At 42.3% G+C, this 16,682-nt stretch overlaps 4 protein-coding genes across 4 annotated transcripts; 2 read left to right on the top strand and 2 right to left on the bottom strand.

Annotated features, from left to right (window-relative positions):
• The first annotated feature begins 235 nt into the window (after positions 1-235).
• atp6ap1b (ATPase H+ transporting accessory protein 1b) lies at positions 236-7,292 on the top strand. The gene is made up of 10 exons (XM_069710926.1): positions 236-463; positions 1,403-1,529; positions 1,665-1,739; positions 2,038-2,231; positions 3,927-3,964; positions 4,074-4,159; positions 4,270-4,496; positions 4,603-4,638; positions 5,962-6,202; positions 6,334-7,292. The coding sequence occupies exons 1-10, from the start codon at positions 339-341 to the stop codon at positions 6,544-6,546; spliced, it is 1,362 nt and encodes a 453-aa protein (XP_069567027.1). The 5' UTR covers positions 236-338; the 3' UTR covers positions 6,547-7,292.
• Positions 7,293-8,051: 759 nt separating this feature from the next.
• Positions 8,052-10,724, top strand: LOC138628127 (ciliary microtubule-associated protein 3). Its single transcript, XM_069710969.1, has 5 exons — positions 8,052-8,252; positions 8,466-8,564; positions 9,043-9,176; positions 9,262-9,379; positions 10,567-10,724. The coding sequence occupies exons 1-5, from the start codon at positions 8,100-8,102 to the stop codon at positions 10,630-10,632; spliced, it is 570 nt and encodes a 189-aa protein (XP_069567070.1). The 5' UTR covers positions 8,052-8,099; the 3' UTR covers positions 10,633-10,724.
• On the bottom strand, positions 10,683-15,048 carry taf8 (TAF8 RNA polymerase II, TATA box binding protein (TBP)-associated factor). Its single transcript, XM_069710959.1, has 8 exons — positions 14,872-15,048; positions 13,828-14,014; positions 13,231-13,329; positions 13,070-13,132; positions 12,813-12,937; positions 12,561-12,708; positions 12,300-12,442; positions 10,683-11,238 (listed from the first exon to the last, which is right to left on the bottom strand). The coding sequence occupies exons 1-8, from the start codon at positions 14,917-14,919 to the stop codon at positions 11,098-11,100; spliced, it is 954 nt and encodes a 317-aa protein (XP_069567060.1). The 5' UTR covers positions 14,920-15,048; the 3' UTR covers positions 10,683-11,097.
• A 457-nt stretch (positions 15,049-15,505) lies between these two features.
• On the bottom strand, positions 15,506-16,462 carry g0s2 (G0/G1 switch 2). Its single transcript, XM_069710972.1, has 2 exons — positions 16,350-16,462; positions 15,506-16,216 (listed from the first exon to the last, which is right to left on the bottom strand). Exon 2 carries the CDS (start codon positions 16,193-16,195, stop codon positions 15,818-15,820), a length of 378 nt encoding a protein of 125 aa, XP_069567073.1. The 5' UTR covers positions 16,196-16,216; positions 16,350-16,462; the 3' UTR covers positions 15,506-15,817.
• Positions 16,463-16,682: the final 220 nt, after the last annotated feature.

Raw genomic sequence — 16,682 nt, forward strand, 5'->3', positions numbered from 1 at the left:
ACTTATTCTGAAGGTGTTTTATTTAAAGCGTCCAGAAATAAAAAAAAAACGTACATAAAAAGGAAGAAGAAGGAGGAGGAGGAGGAGGAGGAGGGAGGAGGAGGAGGCAAAAGCTGCAGCGTGTCGCGGATGAGTTGACAAGGCGGGCCGAGGGCAGGGCAGCTCCGCATGAAAGAAGCAGGAAGTCCTTTTTCCTTTTTTTTTTTTCTCGTTTGAGCACGAGGGCACATGACTGTCAGCTGGGTTGGAAGTCACGTGACCGGACTCGTTGCGGAAATCGAGCTCCCAACAAAAAAAAAAAAAAAAAAGAAAAAGAAAGAAAGAAAGCAGAAAAAGAAATGGCAGGACCGGGGAGCTCCGGCGCAGCGCGGCTCATAACGGCTTTTATCGCCACTTTCGTCGGCCTCTTCTCTCCGGGGAGCGCCACCGCTCAGGTGCCCCTTCTCATGTGGTCCAGCGACGGGTGAATATGTCACTTTTTACCCTCCTCCTCCTCCTCTCTTATTGTTTTGTCACGCTAATGCTAAACACGTTGCTAACTGAAGCTTCTGCTTTTTTTTTTTTTTTTTTTTTTAAAGTTAGTTCATAAAGTTAAAAGTCGCAAAAGCGAAATATTTTTGTTTAATTTATTGTTTTTGGTAAGTTTATCTTAAACTTTTATCTGTTTGGGCAGTTTTTGTTTTTGTTTATTTCTTCCTCTAATTATCCATAAAAGTAGTGAAGTTGGGCTTTTTTAATAATGATCTCTCTGTTTTACATGTCCTACTAGTATAATACTGACTTTATAATACTTATTAAAAGTTTTTAAAGCAGAACTTTACAACATCATACAGAGAAATTCAACAATTTCAACAGAAAAAAGGACTGCCGGTCAGTATAACTAAATTTAAATGAGAAATCTAATTCAAAAACACAGAATTTATATATTTTTGAAGTGCAGAAAAAAAAATTAAAAATAATGGGACTAAATGTTTTAAACGAGCAGTTGAGATACTAAAATATCCCGATTTTTTTTTTTGTGTCGTGCAAAAAAACCCAACTTGCTATTAAAATAACCCAAATTCAAAGAAGAATATATATTCTATTCTATTTATAGTTCCCAACTCAAAGTTAATGATGCCGACATTTCATTTGGACTTTTTTTTTGGTCTCAGAACAGATCGACCTTGCAGAGAAGAAGGTCGTCTCTAAATTTACCACCGTGACCTCCGACCTCTTCGTGACAACACAAAACCACGACACGTGTCGACCAGCTCAGACCTGAGTCACGTCACCGTGATCCACAAAAATAAAAACAAATTCCCCTTCGAGACAAGACGGAAAAAAAAACAAAAAACAAAACACGAATAATTATCTTCACGATGTCACTTCCTGTTTGTTTGTTGTTGTTTTTTTCCCGCAGTGTGAGTTTACCGCCGCTGGCGTCGCCGACAGCCGGACGCATCACGTCCGGCGACCAGCTGAGCGTCTACCTGTCCTCCGCCTTCAGCTCGGGGTCCCGCACGGCGCTGCTGTTCCTGCAGGAAAAGGTCAGAACCCCCTTAAACACGCAGAAGTTCTGTCGTCGGGTAGAAAAGTTCAATCACGTGACCGCCGTCGCCTCCTTCCGTTTTTACGCACTTTCTCCCTAAAATGACATCACCGCCCTTTTGTCTGTGTTCAAGTTGAGCAAAGACGACTTCACGGTGTTCGGCGGCGTGTTTGGAAACGAGCAGGACAACGTCTTCAAAAACCTTCAGGTAGGTTTTTAATTTTTTTATTGTTTCTGCTTCATACCCCCAAAAAAGTAAAACAAAGATTCAGTTCTACTTCTTTCCACCGGTTTGTTTTTCCTTCATCCCGAGCTGTATTTATTTATTTTAATTGTATTTATTTTTGTGTATCTAGTCAGTTTGTGTTTTTTTATCGATGTTATTTTACATATTTGTAAAAAAAAAATTCTTATTGTGTTTCTATGTTGCCGTGACAACTACATTTCCCCGACGTGGGATTAATAAAGTCTTAAGTCTTTCTTCTTTTTGTCTTTTTGTCTCCCAGGCAGCGCTGCGGTCCTCGTCCTCGTCGGTGACTCTTCCCGCCGTGGAGTGGACCGGCGCCGCCGGCGTCCCGGTTCTGCTGCAGGAGCAGCTCGGCGTCCCGCCGGTGCTGCTGGACGCCGACACGCTGTCGCACCTGAACATCAACACCTCCGTCAGCAACCTGCTGCTCATCGAGCTTCCTTACTGCACCGGGTCAGTTGTTGTTGTTTTTCTGCATCAAATAATCAAGATTTCTATTTTTCAAAATAAAAAATGTCGACATGTTTACTGAAGATTTCAAGGTTAAATTCTAAAATGTATCTATTATCTATCTATTATATATCTATTATATGTCTGTCTGTCTATCTATCTATCTATCTATCTATCTATCTATCTATTATATATCTGTCTGTCTGTCTGTCTATCTATCTATCTATCTATCTATTATCTATCTATTATATATCTGTCTGTCTATCTATCTATCTATCTATCTATCTATCTATCTGTCTATCTGTCTGTCTATCTATCTATCTATCTATCTATCTATCTATCTATCTATCTATCTATCTATCTATCTATCTATCTATCTATCTATCTATCTATCTATTATCTATCTATTATATATCTGTCTGTCTGTCTGTCTGTCTGTCTGTCTATCTATCTATCTATCTATCTATCTATCTATCTATCTATCTATCTATCTATCTATCTATCTATCTATCTATCTATCTATCTATCTATCTATCTATCTATCTATATCTATCTGTCTGTCTGTCTGTCTGTCTATCTATCTATCTATCTATCTATCTATCTATCTATCTATCTATCTATCTATCTATCTATCTAATATCTATCTATTATATATCTGTCTGTCTGTCTGTCTGTCTATCTATCTATCTATCTATCTATCTATCTATCTATCTATCTATCTATCTATCTATCTATCTATCTATCTATCTATCTATTATCTATCTATTATATATCTGTCTGTCTGTCTGTCTGTCTGTCTATCTATCTATCTATCTATCTATCTATCTATCTATCTATCTGTCTGTCTGTCTGTCTGTCTGTCTGTCTGTCTGTCTATCTGTCTGTCTGTCTGTCTGTCTGTCTGTCTGTCTGTCTGTCTATCTATCTATCTATCTATCTATCTATCTATCTATCTATCTATCTATCTATCTATCTATCTATCTATCTGTCTGTCTATCTATCTATCTATCTATCTATCTATCTATCTATCTATCTATCTATCTATCTATCTATCTATCTATCTATCTATCTATCTATTATATATCTGTCTGTCTGTCTGTCTGTCTGTCTGTCTATCTATCTATCTATCTATCTATCTATCTATCTATCTATCTATCTATCTATCTATCTATCTATCTATCTATCTATCTATCTATCTATCTATCTATCTATCTATCTAATATCTATCTATCTATCTAATATATATCTATCTATCTATCTGTCTATCTGTCTATCTATCTATCTATCTAATATCTATCTATTATCTATCTATTATCTATCTATTATATATCTGTCTGTCTGTCTGTCTATCTATCTATCTATCTATCTATCTATCTATCTATCTATCTATCTATCTATCTATCTATCTATCTATCTATCTATCTATCTATTATATATCTGTCTGTCTGTCTGTCTGTCTGTCTGTCTGTCTGTCTGTCTGTCTGTCTGTCTATCTATCTATCTATCTATCTATCTATCTATCTATCTATCTATCTATCTATCTATCTATCTATCTAATATCTCTATTATATATCTATTATCTATCGACTATCTATCTATCAATCTATCCATCAATCTAATATCTATCTATTATATATCTATCTAAGTAAGAAGTAATAAAGATTAGCTTTTTATTTTTAAATTATTATTGTTTTACAGTTTGCACAAGTCGTGTAAAGACGTCCTACAAGACAACGGTACGTTTTAACCGTCAAATGATCGACATATTTGAGAAAAGCAAAGTTGTACATTTTGACGTGTGTATAACTTGAAACGTGTTTAAAATGTGTATTTTATCGCGTCCAGATGAGATTATCGGAAAAGTCCTGAGTACCATGAAAGCCAAAGACGCCCCGTACACCGCCATATACACGGGACTCCGTCCGTCACGGGTGAGACGTCGCAACCGATCGTAGAAATAAACTCGTCCAGGACGGAGATCGTTTTTGACCCCCCCCGCCCCCCTTCCCTTTTTGTTGTTGTTGTTGTTGTTTTTTTCCAGGTGATTTCAGAAACGCTGGCGTCCGACCGGCCGATCGGACGCTCCCTGCTCCAGGCGCCCCCCCCGGACGTGAAGCCGCCCGTCACCTTCAACATGTCGGGCGCTCCGTGCATCATGCTCTGGGCTCAGAGGCTCAACGTCAGCCTGTCCGCCACCTCGCCGTGGGTCGACCTCGCCGCTCTGACCCCGGCCCTGACGGGATCCCTCTGTAACGCCACCAACTCCCTGTAAGTTATTATTCATGTCTTCATTTATTTGTCGTCATATTTATAGAAAATAAGTCACTTCAGTGTGTTCTTTTTTTTTTTTTTTTTTTTTTTTATCTCATCGTAGACTCGTGCTAAATTACGACTCCGGCTTCAGATTGAGGTAAGACGATGAACGGCTTCTTCAAAAGGTTGAATTAGAGATTTCACGCACGCGCACACACACACACACACACACACACACACACACACACACACACACACACACACACACACACACACACACACACAAAACTTCACTTTCACTTCTACAAACGGGAGATTTTGAGATTTCGATTGCGTCTGAATAGATTCGAGCTTGTTTATTCCTCCTTCTGTTATTTTCTTCTGAATGTAGGAAGCAAAAGTGTGTATTTCCCCCCAAATGTAAAATGAAACTATTCCTTTTACGCAACTTCTTAAATTCCCCCAAAAACTTGACCTCGAATTTTTGACTAATTTCTCTGTTACAGAATTTTTTTTTATTTTTTTATAACCGAATAAGCTACTTCTTGTCAGTGTGACTTATTAAGAGATTAAAGAGTTTAACGAGTTTTGTTTGCCTCCGACCGAACGACCCACCAGCTGTCACTCAAATATTGCTCAATTCTGATTGGTGCTCATGTTTGTTTAAGATCCCGGTCAGCAGGCAGCAAGAAGCTTTAGGAAGGATTTAAGCAAATACGTTTACGTCAGAGTTATCCGACTTCATACGGAGTAATTCATGAACTCTCTCAGTATAATGTTAATAGATTTATTAAGACATGGAACAAATCATGTGGATTTATTTTTTATTAAACATTGATAGGAGAAATTTCACAGAGAAAAATGCAAGTCAAACATAGGAAAAGTGTACGTGGCCTGTTAAAGTCTGTTAAAGTTCAAGCAAACATAAGGTGAACGTAATACGTCCATATCTGTATTTGTTAAAGGTGGAAACGGTATCCGTGGTAACAATAAGTAGGCTCATAAAACAGATCAGTAGTCCTGTTTTGTTTTATTTATTTTTTTATTCCAAAGATTAAAAATCATGTCAACTTAAAATGGAGTTTAATATTTGAAAAGGCAAAATAACTTTTTTTTTTTTTTTTTTTTTTTTTTTTTTTACAATTAAATGTTGAATTAGTTCAGTACAAGTGTGAAGGAGAGGAGGAGGAGAGGGAGAGGAGAAGAGAAGGAAAACAGAAGGAGAGGAGGAGAGAAGAAGGAGAGGAGGAGAACAGGAGAGAAGGAAAACAGAAGGGGAGGAGAGGAGGAGGAACAGAAGAAGAAGAAGGAGCAGCGGGGGTCGTACACAGACTAGAAGTCACCAGAGACAATAATTAAACTATTTAACCTCCATCTTAAAAACATTCGTCACCATTCGTCTTATCGATAAACGCCGTCATGATCTCTCCCCCCTTTTTTTTTTTTTTTTTTTTTTTCTCTCTCTCTCGTCGATCTCCAGTTTTGCGATGAGTCAGCGGTTGTACCCGGTGTCGGCGCGGCGCTGGTTCACGCTGGACTCGGTGCAGCTGCAGTCGGGCGGCGTCACGGCGTCCTTCGTGGGGAGCCGCGGCGTCTACGCGCCCGCCGAGTACTCCTTCCGCTGCGGCTCCGTCAGCAGCAGCTTCAGAGACGCCCTGCTGGTTCCCGACACCGTCGACCGCAACGCCACCCAGTGGAGGCTCAACTTCATCGACTTCCAGGTACGACCGGCGGCCGTCTCGTTTTATATTGAAAAAAAAAATGTAAATAAAATAAAAAGCGTTGCGCCATCGATCCCACTTAACGCATAATTCCTGTATTTTTTTAAAATTTATTTATTTATTTTTTACAGATTCAGGGCTTCGGTTTGGCCAACCGGACGGACTTCTCCTACGCCAGCGACTGCGCCGGCTTCTTCACCGCCGGCATCTGGATGGGGCTGCTGACCTCGCTGCTCATGCTGCTCATCTTCGTCTACGGCCTGCACATGATCATGCAGCTGAACACCATGGATCGGTTCGACGACCCCAAAGGCCCGTCCATCTCGGTGCCTCAGTCGGAGTGACACACGCACGCACACACACACACACACACACACACACACACACACACACACACACACACACACACACACACACACACACACACACACCTCAGTCTCTTCAGTGCCTCCTGGATGCAGGACAATCCTTTGCCTTGCAGCTTTTCCTCTCCTCGTCCTTCCACAGCTGCTTCTTTGTGGAATTCCCGAAAGCCTCACTCCAATTTTCCTCTCTCCTCATTTTCCGAAATGCCAAAACGGATGCGACTTTTAAATATCCGAGTTTATTTTTTTTTTGGAGCACGTGTGCTCAAAGATGTTCGTGTGCCACTGCTGATTTTTCTTTTCTGTTCCCTTTTTCTCCTCAAAATAATCTGCCTTCTTCGTGAATGCGATCGCTGGATGCTGTAGGACCGTGTCAGACCTCACTTCTTACTGGGTTTTTTTTTTTTTTTTTTTTTTTTTTCTCCCAACTTAACTTTAATTTTAAAAGACTACTGGTGATGAAAGAAGTGCCTGTGTGTAAAAGATCGTTTGAGATCTTGTTGCTGTTTTTGAAATTGCCTTACAGACGAATGCCAATACTTCCCTGTGGAATTACGGTTAAATCCCAAATGTGCACCGCTGCAAACCGATGTTTTCTCAACAGGTAATTTATTTGTATAAAATGCCTCAGCTGTGCTTTTGTCAAAACGTATTAATGTGCAATCGCCACCACCGTGTACAGTACATTGTCTTTAAATTGCAAATAAAGATATCTATGAAGTGTCTTAGTTGTCGGAAAGTAATTGTGTTCATTTCAGTTATTAAATAATAAGCCGGTTCTGTTGATAAACGGTCATAAATATACCGTATGTCTTTAAATACTTTCATTAAACTCCACAAAGTTATTAATTAAAGCATCTAATCTGCAACAAATTCTGAGATTTAACAGGGAAAAGTGAATATTTGCACATCTTTTATTTAAAAATTTATAACCAATAATGATCAAAATAGTTCTTTTCAGCCACGTGACATTTGAATTGCTGACAAACGTGTCACATATTAACGTCAACACGGAAGTGCTTCTCGGTTGTCATAGTTACGGATTGTAATTGGGTCATTTCAGTTATTAAATAAATAAGCCGGTTCTGTTGATAAAGTGTCAGAAATGCTGTATGTCTTTCAATAGTTTAATCAAACTCCAGTTTTATCTCTCCAACATCCAAAGTTATTAAGTAAAGCATCTAATGTGCGTTAAATTCTGACATTTAAGAGGAAAAATATGTGAATATTTTCACATCTTTTATTGAAAAACTAATGACCAATAATTATCGAATTAGTTGCGTTTTTTTTTTTTTTTTTCAGTCGATCAAATTATAATATATTTCAGCCACGTGACATTTGAATTGCTGACAAACGTCTCGCATATTAACGTCAACACGGAAGTGCTTCTCGAGTTGCCATAGTTACAGCAAGTCAAAACACGACGACGATCCCGGCACTAAAGCGCTAGCTTTTTCTTCTTCATTTTTTTTAATTTTTAATTTTTAATTTTTTTTTTTTATCGTTGCGACACTTCATTTTTCCAACAAGCTATGTCCAAAGCGGCTCCAGTTCAGAGAGTAGTTTTCGGCAGCTCGCAGGAGAGGAAGGTGTTTCCGCTCCATTTTGCGCCGGACCGGCTGGGAAACCAAATGGCACGACCGCGAGCTCCGCACCTCGGCCCCGGTTGCTATGACAACCACGAGGTTGGCGTGTTAATACCGGAGCCTGTATATTAACGAAAGCTTTAATACTTATAATACTTATACTACATGTACATGGACATGAAGAGTTGTTATTATTATTTATTTTTTTTAAAATACAAAAATTCACGTTGTTTTAAAGTTGTTTTTTTTTATTTTTATTTTTGGCCGTTTTGCTTTTTGAAAACACGTTTCATCTTTTATTTTCCTCCCCAGTTCGGCACCATACTTTATAATTTGGAGAAGACGCCGGGCAGTAAGAGAGGATACGGTCTCTCTGCGAGGACCGCTGCACGCTTCCCACCGACCAACAAGGTATTTTACAGATTTGACCAGAAAGTAGTCGCCAGCATTCATGTTCTGAAGTGGAAGTTTAACTGCTCCACTGACTACAGTTATTCATGATAAAAAACAAAATAATTAAAAATTGGGAAAATATCAACTTTCTTTACTAAAAAGTGTTTATATTTCTGCATAAATATGATGTAAAACATCACATTTTCACACAAGTTCTGAAGTAAGTCCCTAAAACTTAAGAAAAATTGGAAAAAAAAACAACAACACCACCTCTACATAAGAGAGGGAGTCCCCAATAACAAGGAGCAAGTCAATACCTGAAATTAAAAAGAAAATTACAGATATTGAATGTGCAGCTACGGTATATCGATGTTATGAGTAGGATCTCCCTTTTTCCTTCCCCTCCAGCAGCACTAATTGCTGGACTACCCCTTTAAATGCAGTCACTTCTAATTAAACTTTTTTTTATTTTTAAATTTATAATCTGGATCACCAGTTCCTGACCCCTTCGCCGTGGGCGTACCAGCAGGACCAGACCGGGTCCAGAGTCGTTCCCTCCAGCAAAACACCTTTCAGCTCAGCCACACAGAGGTTCAGAAGCGTGCCGTGTACGGCCGACGACACGCCAGGGTGAGACGCACACGCACACGCACACGCACAGCTGGAATGTAACAGCACTGACTGGAGCTGACAGATGTTATTTTTTGTGACGCAGACCTGGAACGTACGCCCAGCATGTCGCGACAAACCGGAAAGTGAGCTGGCCGATGTGCTTCGGGAGCCCCGACTGGTCCAGACTGCCTCAGCTGGAGAAGAAGTCACTCAGGGTGAAGGTGAGTGGAGCGAGACGTTACGAGGACGTCGTACGACCAATTTATTTGAGCTAAATCCACCAATCAGCAGCTCTAAAACTAACCCAAATTAAAACATGATGTCGTTCTTTTTTTATCCATACAAACGACTAAAGTGAAAAATTGCTCAAACTAGTTGGGAGGCCAATGTGATGTTCAACCAGACATCCTGGAATACCTTTCCCAAAGTGAACTATTCCTTTAAGGAGTTTGATGTTCAGATATAAAAATAGGTTTTGAGTTCAAAAATTTGTTTTGGTTCAAATTAAAAGAAATAAGTCGTTCAAAAAGTCATAAAAAAGTCATATTATAGCAGGTTGTTCAAAAAGTAAAAAATAAAGTCTCCACTTAAACCTCCAAACCTCTAAAGCAGAGGTCTCCAAAAGGGGGTCTGCGACCCCTAGGGGGTCTGTGTAGGTACTGCAGGGGGTCCATGAAATTTTCGGTTTAGACAAATTTTCCCCCAATTTTTTTCCCCCCAAATTTAAATGTCTTTAAATACACATTAAAATGAATCCAACATATTGTAGCGCATGGATAAATGGAGGCAGAAGATGTTATCTTTCAGTCAGAAATGCACACATTCAGCGACACACAGGAGCTCTCAAACTGGGCACCGGTTCACTCACAGCAAGACAAGCCTGGACCTGTCCCTCCAAGCCTGGACATGTCCCTCCAAGCCTGGACCTCCATCTTGGCCTGAAAGACGTTGAAGACCCCTGCTCTAAAGGATCACCCATTAAAAAAGCATCTTTTTCTCAGAACAGCTCCACCTAGAGGCTATAGAGAGGAGCTGTAAAACGGTATTGAAATGTTTTTTTTGATGCTGAAAACCACAAAAATATCTTTCAGGACTATAAATAAAACACCAGAAACTTTAAAATGTCGGACCTTTATGGTACTTTTTGTATTTCTCAGATTAAAATATTACTAGTATAAATGATAGATATCTGAACCTGGAATTCATGACTAGTTAAAACTACAACTAAGATATCTTAAATTATGAGCTTGTTACTTTTTAACCATTATCTTTAAAAAGAAATGACATCTATAATTTTGCAATTTAAAAATTATCTTTAATTGGAAACATGACTGCTTTTTAAAATGACACCCAGCATTTTAAACAACTTAACTCTCCTTTTATCGTTTTGTTTTTTTTTCTTCCTCAGCTCAGCATTGATAAGGAGTTTCTGAAGCGCAGGACCAGAGTGGCCTACCTGAGTTTGTACTTCTAAAACCCAGAAATAAATCAATTCAGTCAAAGAAAAAAAACTGTAAGGACGAGTTTTTACAAAAAAAAAAAGAAAGCTATTTTTCTTTATTTACAAAATGCCTGGAGTCCCCGTGTGGTCTGTAGTCAAACACACCGATGTTGCTTACAAACCTTTTTTTAAACAAAGTGAGCGCTTGCTGAGAAAAAAAAAAAAGTGACAAGTAACAAACAAAACGGTTCATCTCCAACAAGAAGTCCAGTTCGGTCCGTGAACGCCGGCACCGGTTCTGGTCCGCTGGCTCGTTTCATCACCGGGTCCACTTCCTCTCTCTCTGTGTGAGAGAGTGTGTGTGTGTGTGTGTGTGTGTGTGTGTGTGTGTGTGTGTGTGTGTGTGTGTGTGTGTGCGCGTCCGTCCACTGCTCGGGCAACATGCGAGTCCGTCTCTCCGGGCGGTCCCCCTCACCCCCCACCCTCCCCTCCACCGCTTCATTTCTTCCGCCTCACTTTGGGTTTCTTGACGGGCCGGAGGTACGGGTTGTCGATCACGTTGTCCTCGCTGGCTTTGGCCGACGGGACGCCGCCGCTGGGAGGAAGCATGGAGTTCTCTTTGTCGGCGCCCGGGTCGTCCTGAGCGAAGACAGCAGAGAGACCAGCGTCACATTTTAAAGGAGCAGTACCGCATTTTTTTTTAAATTTTTTTGACACTCTTCTTTTAAATTCAACAGCGTCTCCATGACAACAAAACAAGTCAATCAGGACACGGAAAATAACTTGGTCGCAATTATGAGATGACAGCTCGGTAAAAATGCCGTCAATCAAGCAGAGAAAGACACATCAGGATTATGTGTTTACTTTGGACTCAATCAATAAAATAAATTTCACAGAAGTTCTGATCTGAACTTCTGATTCTTGAGAGAATCGAGCTTCTGCTTCCTGAAAAAGAAAAAAAAGCAGCATGTGTGTTTTCTTCTGCTGAAAGATAGAAAAACTGCGTGCAACCGTCGGAGCTCAAATACTGAAAGTCCGACCTTGAAATGTTGTTTGTTACGGTCATAAAAAAAAATGGATCGGACGTTCAGCTGCAGATTTTCTTTCAGAGGACATCCAGAAAAAAAGAAGAAGAGAGATCAGATGATTCTGTATCGTCAGCAGCGTGCTTTTAAAAGGGGATTTTGGTTTTTTTTGCTAGAAAGATTTACCGCATGAGAAAATCACATTTTATGGTTCATTATTTGAAAGTTTTATGAATGAAGAGAAATTCAAAGTGTTGGTGAGATATTTCCTGAATATTCATTAATATAAGTAATAAATCAATGAAATCACGGAGGAAAACATCAAAAACAATTTGATGACGTAAAATTTAGCAGCTTTCCTTTCTGATGCTGAACTCTGACCTCTGAGACTCCTCTGATGACCTCTGATGACCTCTGAGACTCCTCTGATGATCTCTGATAACCTCAGAGACTCCTCTGATGACCTCTGAGACTCCTCTGATGACCTCTGAGACTCCTCTGATGATCTCTGATAACCTCTGAGACTCCTCTGATGACCTCTGAGACTCCTCTGATGACCTCTGAGACTCCTCTGATGACCTCTGAGACTCCTCTGAGACTCTTCTGATGATCTCTGATAACCTCTGAGACTCCTCTGATGACCTCACGTACGAAGCGCCTCGTGTCGGGACTCACCGAGATGTTGTTGCCGGCCATGTTCTCGCTGTCCGTCTGGTCGTCCTGCTCCGACGAGTCCGTCTCCTCCAGAGTCTGCAGCTCCAGCTCCGAGGGCAGGAGGGCGCTGAGGTACGGGATGACGCTCGGCCGGGCCGCGATCACTGACGACACGGGGAGGGGGAAGGAGGGATGTGGGGGGGGGGGCAGAGAGGTCAGAGGTCGCGCACAAAAACACGAGGCCGAACTCTGCGACGCGAGCGCCTTTGAAACGTGGCTCACGTGGGAAGGCGGTGACGTCGTCTTTGAAGAGGCTCTCGGTTTCTCCCGTCTTGGCCATGAAGCGCGTCAGAGCTCGCTCCACGTCTCGTCTCTGATTGGCCGCCTTCTCTCGCACCACCTGGTAGTCCGACACCGGCTCTCTGAACGTCTGCGGGAGAGAGAGAGAGGGCGGGGGGGGGGCATATTTAAAATAATACAAATATTTAAAAACAGTTTTTGAGATTTTTTTTTTTCTAAAGGTTGGCGGCTCACGGGTGTTTTGATGTAGGTGTGGGGGTCGGGGAACTCGGGGAAGTGTCCGGGGATGTGAGGCGGGTGGGTGCGCTTCTGTCCGGCCGACAGAGCTTTGGGAGTGACGGGAGCGTTCGTCACCGGAGCTGAAAATTAAAAAAATAAAAAATAAAGAACTGTGAACAAAATATATATATATATATTTTTTACATCATTAAAAGAATATTTCAGTAAATGATCGTTTCTTAAAGTGCGTGGACATCACAGCGTCGACTCACGGGCGGTTATGACCATCCTCTGCGAGCGTTTGGCGTAAACGGGCAGCGTGTCGACGTTGAAACCTTCAGCGCCACGGAGGGAATAAATCGGATGAGTTTGATTTACTTATTTATTTGTTGTGCTGTTCGGTGTGCGTGTGATTCATACGCCGGCGTCTTACCCATTTCGATGAGCGTGACCACCGTGTCCGACAGAGTCGGGACGCTCCTGGCGGTGTGTTCACAGTAAGATTTAGCACATCGGCCGATTTCACTGATATCTGAAAACAAAAACAAACAAAAAAAAAACCAGTAAAAAAAACTCAAATTTAAAATCACGATTGTTAAAAGTCGTCCGATGAGACGCAGAATCCAGAATCTCCTTTAAAACGACAGATTTCACGTCTATTGAAGATTTAAACGTGTGCAGGCAAGTTGGGGGAAAAAAAAAACCAAGCCCGGTCATAACGGATCGCATTTCTGCTGACTCGGCCGGGAAATAACCAGATATGGGCGCGGCGCCCACCTGCGCACGGCGAACAAAAAAGGGGCCCGATGTTGTCATGCCGACGAAAACAAAGATCGAAGTAAAAAAAAAAATTAAAAAAAAGGAGCGTAGACAGAAATGAGTCGTAGAAAGTTTGTTTGTCGTTTTCACACAAGTAAGACGTTCCCCGTCCGACTCCGGACGACGCCGACGCCCTCGTTTTCCGGTGTTTTCGTGGTGGAATCACTTTTTACCAGCAAAAGATACGGCGGGTGAAAGTTCTCCTACGTACAGCTCTGCATCATCTCGGTGAGCGTCTCCACCGCCGCCTTCTCGGCGCTCTCGAAGCCGCACTCGGTCAGCAGGGCGGAGACGACGACCTGCAGCGTGCGGCGCCGGGCCAGGTGGTAGTTCTCCGCCGGGCTGGACGACGCTTTCCCGCCGCTGCCGCCGCCGCCGCCGCCACCGCCCGCCCCACGCTGAGGAAAACACACAGGAAGTGAAATGGTTTCTCTTTGGAAGGCGTCATAAAACAACAACAACAACAACAACAACAAAAATGTGTTCTGATCTTCATCTAAGTCACAAGTAAAGAGAAACACAAGCTGATGAAGCAAATAACCCCCCCCCCCCCCCCCCCAAAAAAAAAAACAACAAACAAACAAACCAAGATATAATATTTATTAAACGTTTCTAAGTGCGGGTGGAGAAAAGAAGCGAACCCCCTTTTGGATTTGATAGGTCTTGAACAAATAACACTGAATTATTATTGGATTGATAAACAGATCAATTATTTGAGATGAATTTCTAACTTTATGCAAACAAGCAACTATTGATTATCTTCACACGAGCACGTGTACAAAACTCAAAATGTTCATACGATCAGGATTTGGTCACATTTGATATGTTTTATTTATCTATATATATATATATATATATATATATATATATCTATATATATATCTATATATATATACAGATAATTTGTTTATCTGCTTTTATTGTTTATCGGCGCGCGCACATGAAAGTATTAATTCATAGCTCTGCCGGACCGAAGCGGCTAAGCGCTGACGTCACTGAAGTTAGTTCACTTTTCGGACTCTCCGGAACCGCAGCAGCTTCTTACTGGACCGAATCGTCGTGATTTAAAGCGATTGATCCCCGCTGAGACGCGCCAGCGGCACCGAGGACCGGTCCGGTCCGGTGCGGTGCGGTGCGGTCCGACCGCTAGCTACGCATCGTAAACCTGCCACGATCGGCTCGTGACGGTGCCCAGAAGAAGCGCCTCCACCCGCCACCTCCTCCACCACCACCACCACCCTCCCTCCTTTCTTACCGTTCCTGCATTCAGTGCACCTCCCGAAGCCACCGCAGGATCCGCCATCAGCGATATTCTTCTGCTTCCTCTCGGCGTGTTAATTCGGTTTACGCTGAGAAACAACTTTGTTTGTCCCGACGACCGCGTAGCCGCCGTTAGTAAACACGGTGCGGAACCGTCTGACGTCGTTTCCGGCGCCCGGGCGGAAGTTGAAATCACGTCACAACTGTGTGTGCGCGCTGTCGCCCTCTAGTGTTCGCCTGTGAGATGACACCTGATTTTTCTCACCACTTGTGGACTTGGGAGAAGCTGGAGCCAGTACAGATCTGAATGTCCATATATATATATATATTTTTTTTTAAGAGGAAAGACATGTTAATGCAGTAAACACACATTTATAAATATTAATCTAAGTTCCAGCTTCTCACTTGTGAGAAAGTTTTCCCGTTTTGTTTGATTGTGAAATGTATATCTCGGGCTTTTTGACTGTTTGTCAGACAAAACAAGAAACTGTATTGTATTTTTATTTTCTGACATTTTATGTGTCAAACAATTGGGTTAGTCAAGAAAATAATCATCAGATCATCTGATGATGAAAGTCACCGTTAGTTGCAGCCCCTTTAAAGATTAAATCAAAATCAGTCCGTTGCTCTAACAGAAAAATATGTTTTAATAGAGCGCAAATTTGACTCCGATCACACAACACAATCCAACACATCCATCACATGACATCCATGAGAATCTGCTGTCCAGCAGCCGCACGTCACTGTAACCTGCAGTTTTCAATCTATCTCCTTTTTTGTTGTCAGTCAACAGGGGCAAGCTTCAACCAAAAACAACAACAACAACAACAACAACAACAACCCCAAAGTAAGTGAAAGAGTATAAAGGGCCCAGTTCAACGTGGTGATTTAATTCACCACCAGTGCCATCGGTGGATGGATTTTTTTCTTTCTTCTTCTCTTTAGGAAGCGTGGAGGCGGATGGAGGAGTTCCTCCGCCCGGCCGCCACCATATGTTTGGCTTTGGTCTCCATCTCCAGCACGTCCTCGACTTCGGTCTGGTCGCAGGCGGGCAGCGACATCGCCGCCCGCTGCTTCTCCTTCTCCTTCTCCTTCTCCTTCTCCTTCTCCCTCGTCGCCGCCAGAAGCTCCGCCAGGTCGGCGTCGGCGTCGGCGGCGTCCCCGGCGGCGAAGGGCAGCAGGATGGTTCCCACGAGTCCGCCGGCCGCCCCGAGCACCGCCAGGGTGGAGCCGAGCACGTAGATCTTCAGCAGGCTGCGGCCGGACCGCTGCTGCAGCATCTCCTTGGCGAACGGGATGATGTCACCGAAGCTGTCCATGCTTTGTGGTTTCGTCGGAAGCTGAATGGAGAGGAGGTGGGAAAGGTGGGTGGGAGGGTTTGTTTTGTTAGAGAGGACAAATAATAATAATAATAATAATAAAAATTAAAAAAAACAAAACAAATCTTCACTCTCCAAATGGACAGGTACTCACTTTCTGTCGTCAACTCTCGACTTTTTTTTTTTCCTCCTCAGGAGTTTCGGTCCAATCGAGGCGTCCGCAGGCAAAGAGGCAGAGAGGCAGATCCGGAACATTTAAACACCAGCAGGTCGACTCCCACAGCGAGACGACGACGCATAATTCATGAGGCGGCTTGGAGAAGATTAGGATTTCTTTTTTTGGTGTGTGTGTGTGTGTGTGTGTGTGTGTGTGTGTGTGTGTGTGTGTGTGTGTGTGTGTGTGTGTGTGTGTTGGGGGTAAAAGGGCATCAGCTGCGTCCCACGACGTAGAGGAGAGATTCTGGACGTGATCTCTTGTGACATCACG

The sequence above is a fragment of the Brachyistius frenatus genome, unplaced genomic scaffold (assembly GCF_029030835.1).
Source record: "Brachyistius frenatus isolate BFR_SWC_R1_liver_20210118 unplaced genomic scaffold, ASM2903083v1 Contig_95, whole genome shotgun sequence".
NCBI lineage: Eukaryota > Metazoa > Chordata > Actinopteri > Embiotocidae > Brachyistius > Brachyistius frenatus.

What these genes read in the sequence shown, in the direction of transcription:
- atp6ap1b (XM_069710926.1), top strand. Translation starts at nt 339, where the DNA reads ATGGCAGGACCGGGGAGCTCCGGCGCAGCGCGGCTCATAACGGCTTTT. An exon ending in CGGGACTCCGTCCGTCACGG is followed by an intron (nt 4,160 to 4,269) that starts GTGAGACGTCGC and finishes GTTTTTTTCCAG; the next exon opens with GTGATTTCAGAAACGCTGGC. An exon ending in TGTAACGCCACCAACTCCCT is followed by an intron (nt 4,497 to 4,602) that starts GTAAGTTATTAT and finishes ATCTCATCGTAG; the next exon opens with ACTCGTGCTAAATTACGACT.
- LOC138628127 (XM_069710969.1), top strand. Translation starts at nt 8,100, where the DNA reads ATGTCCAAAGCGGCTCCAGTTCAGAGAGTAGTTTTCGGCAGCTCGCAG. An exon ending in ACGGCCGACGACACGCCAGG is followed by an intron (nt 9,177 to 9,261) that starts GTGAGACGCACA and finishes TTTGTGACGCAG; the next exon opens with ACCTGGAACGTACGCCCAGC. An exon ending in AGAAGTCACTCAGGGTGAAG is followed by an intron (nt 9,380 to 10,566) that starts GTGAGTGGAGCG and finishes TTTCTTCCTCAG; the next exon opens with CTCAGCATTGATAAGGAGTT.
- taf8 (XM_069710959.1), bottom strand. Translation starts at nt 14,919, where the DNA reads ATGGCGGATCCTGCGGTGGCTTCGGGAGGTGCACTGAATGCAGGAACG. An exon ending in CACCGAGATGATGCAGAGCT is followed by an intron (nt 13,330 to 13,827) that starts GTACGTAGGAGA and finishes TTTTGTTTTCAG; the next exon opens with ATATCAGTGAAATCGGCCGA. An exon ending in TGGCCGGCAACAACATCTCG is followed by an intron (nt 11,239 to 12,299) that starts GTGAGTCCCGAC and finishes GTCTTCGCTCAG; the next exon opens with GACGACCCGGGCGCCGACAA.
- g0s2 (XM_069710972.1), bottom strand. Translation starts at nt 16,195, where the DNA reads ATGGACAGCTTCGGTGACATCATCCCGTTCGCCAAGGAGATGCTGCAG.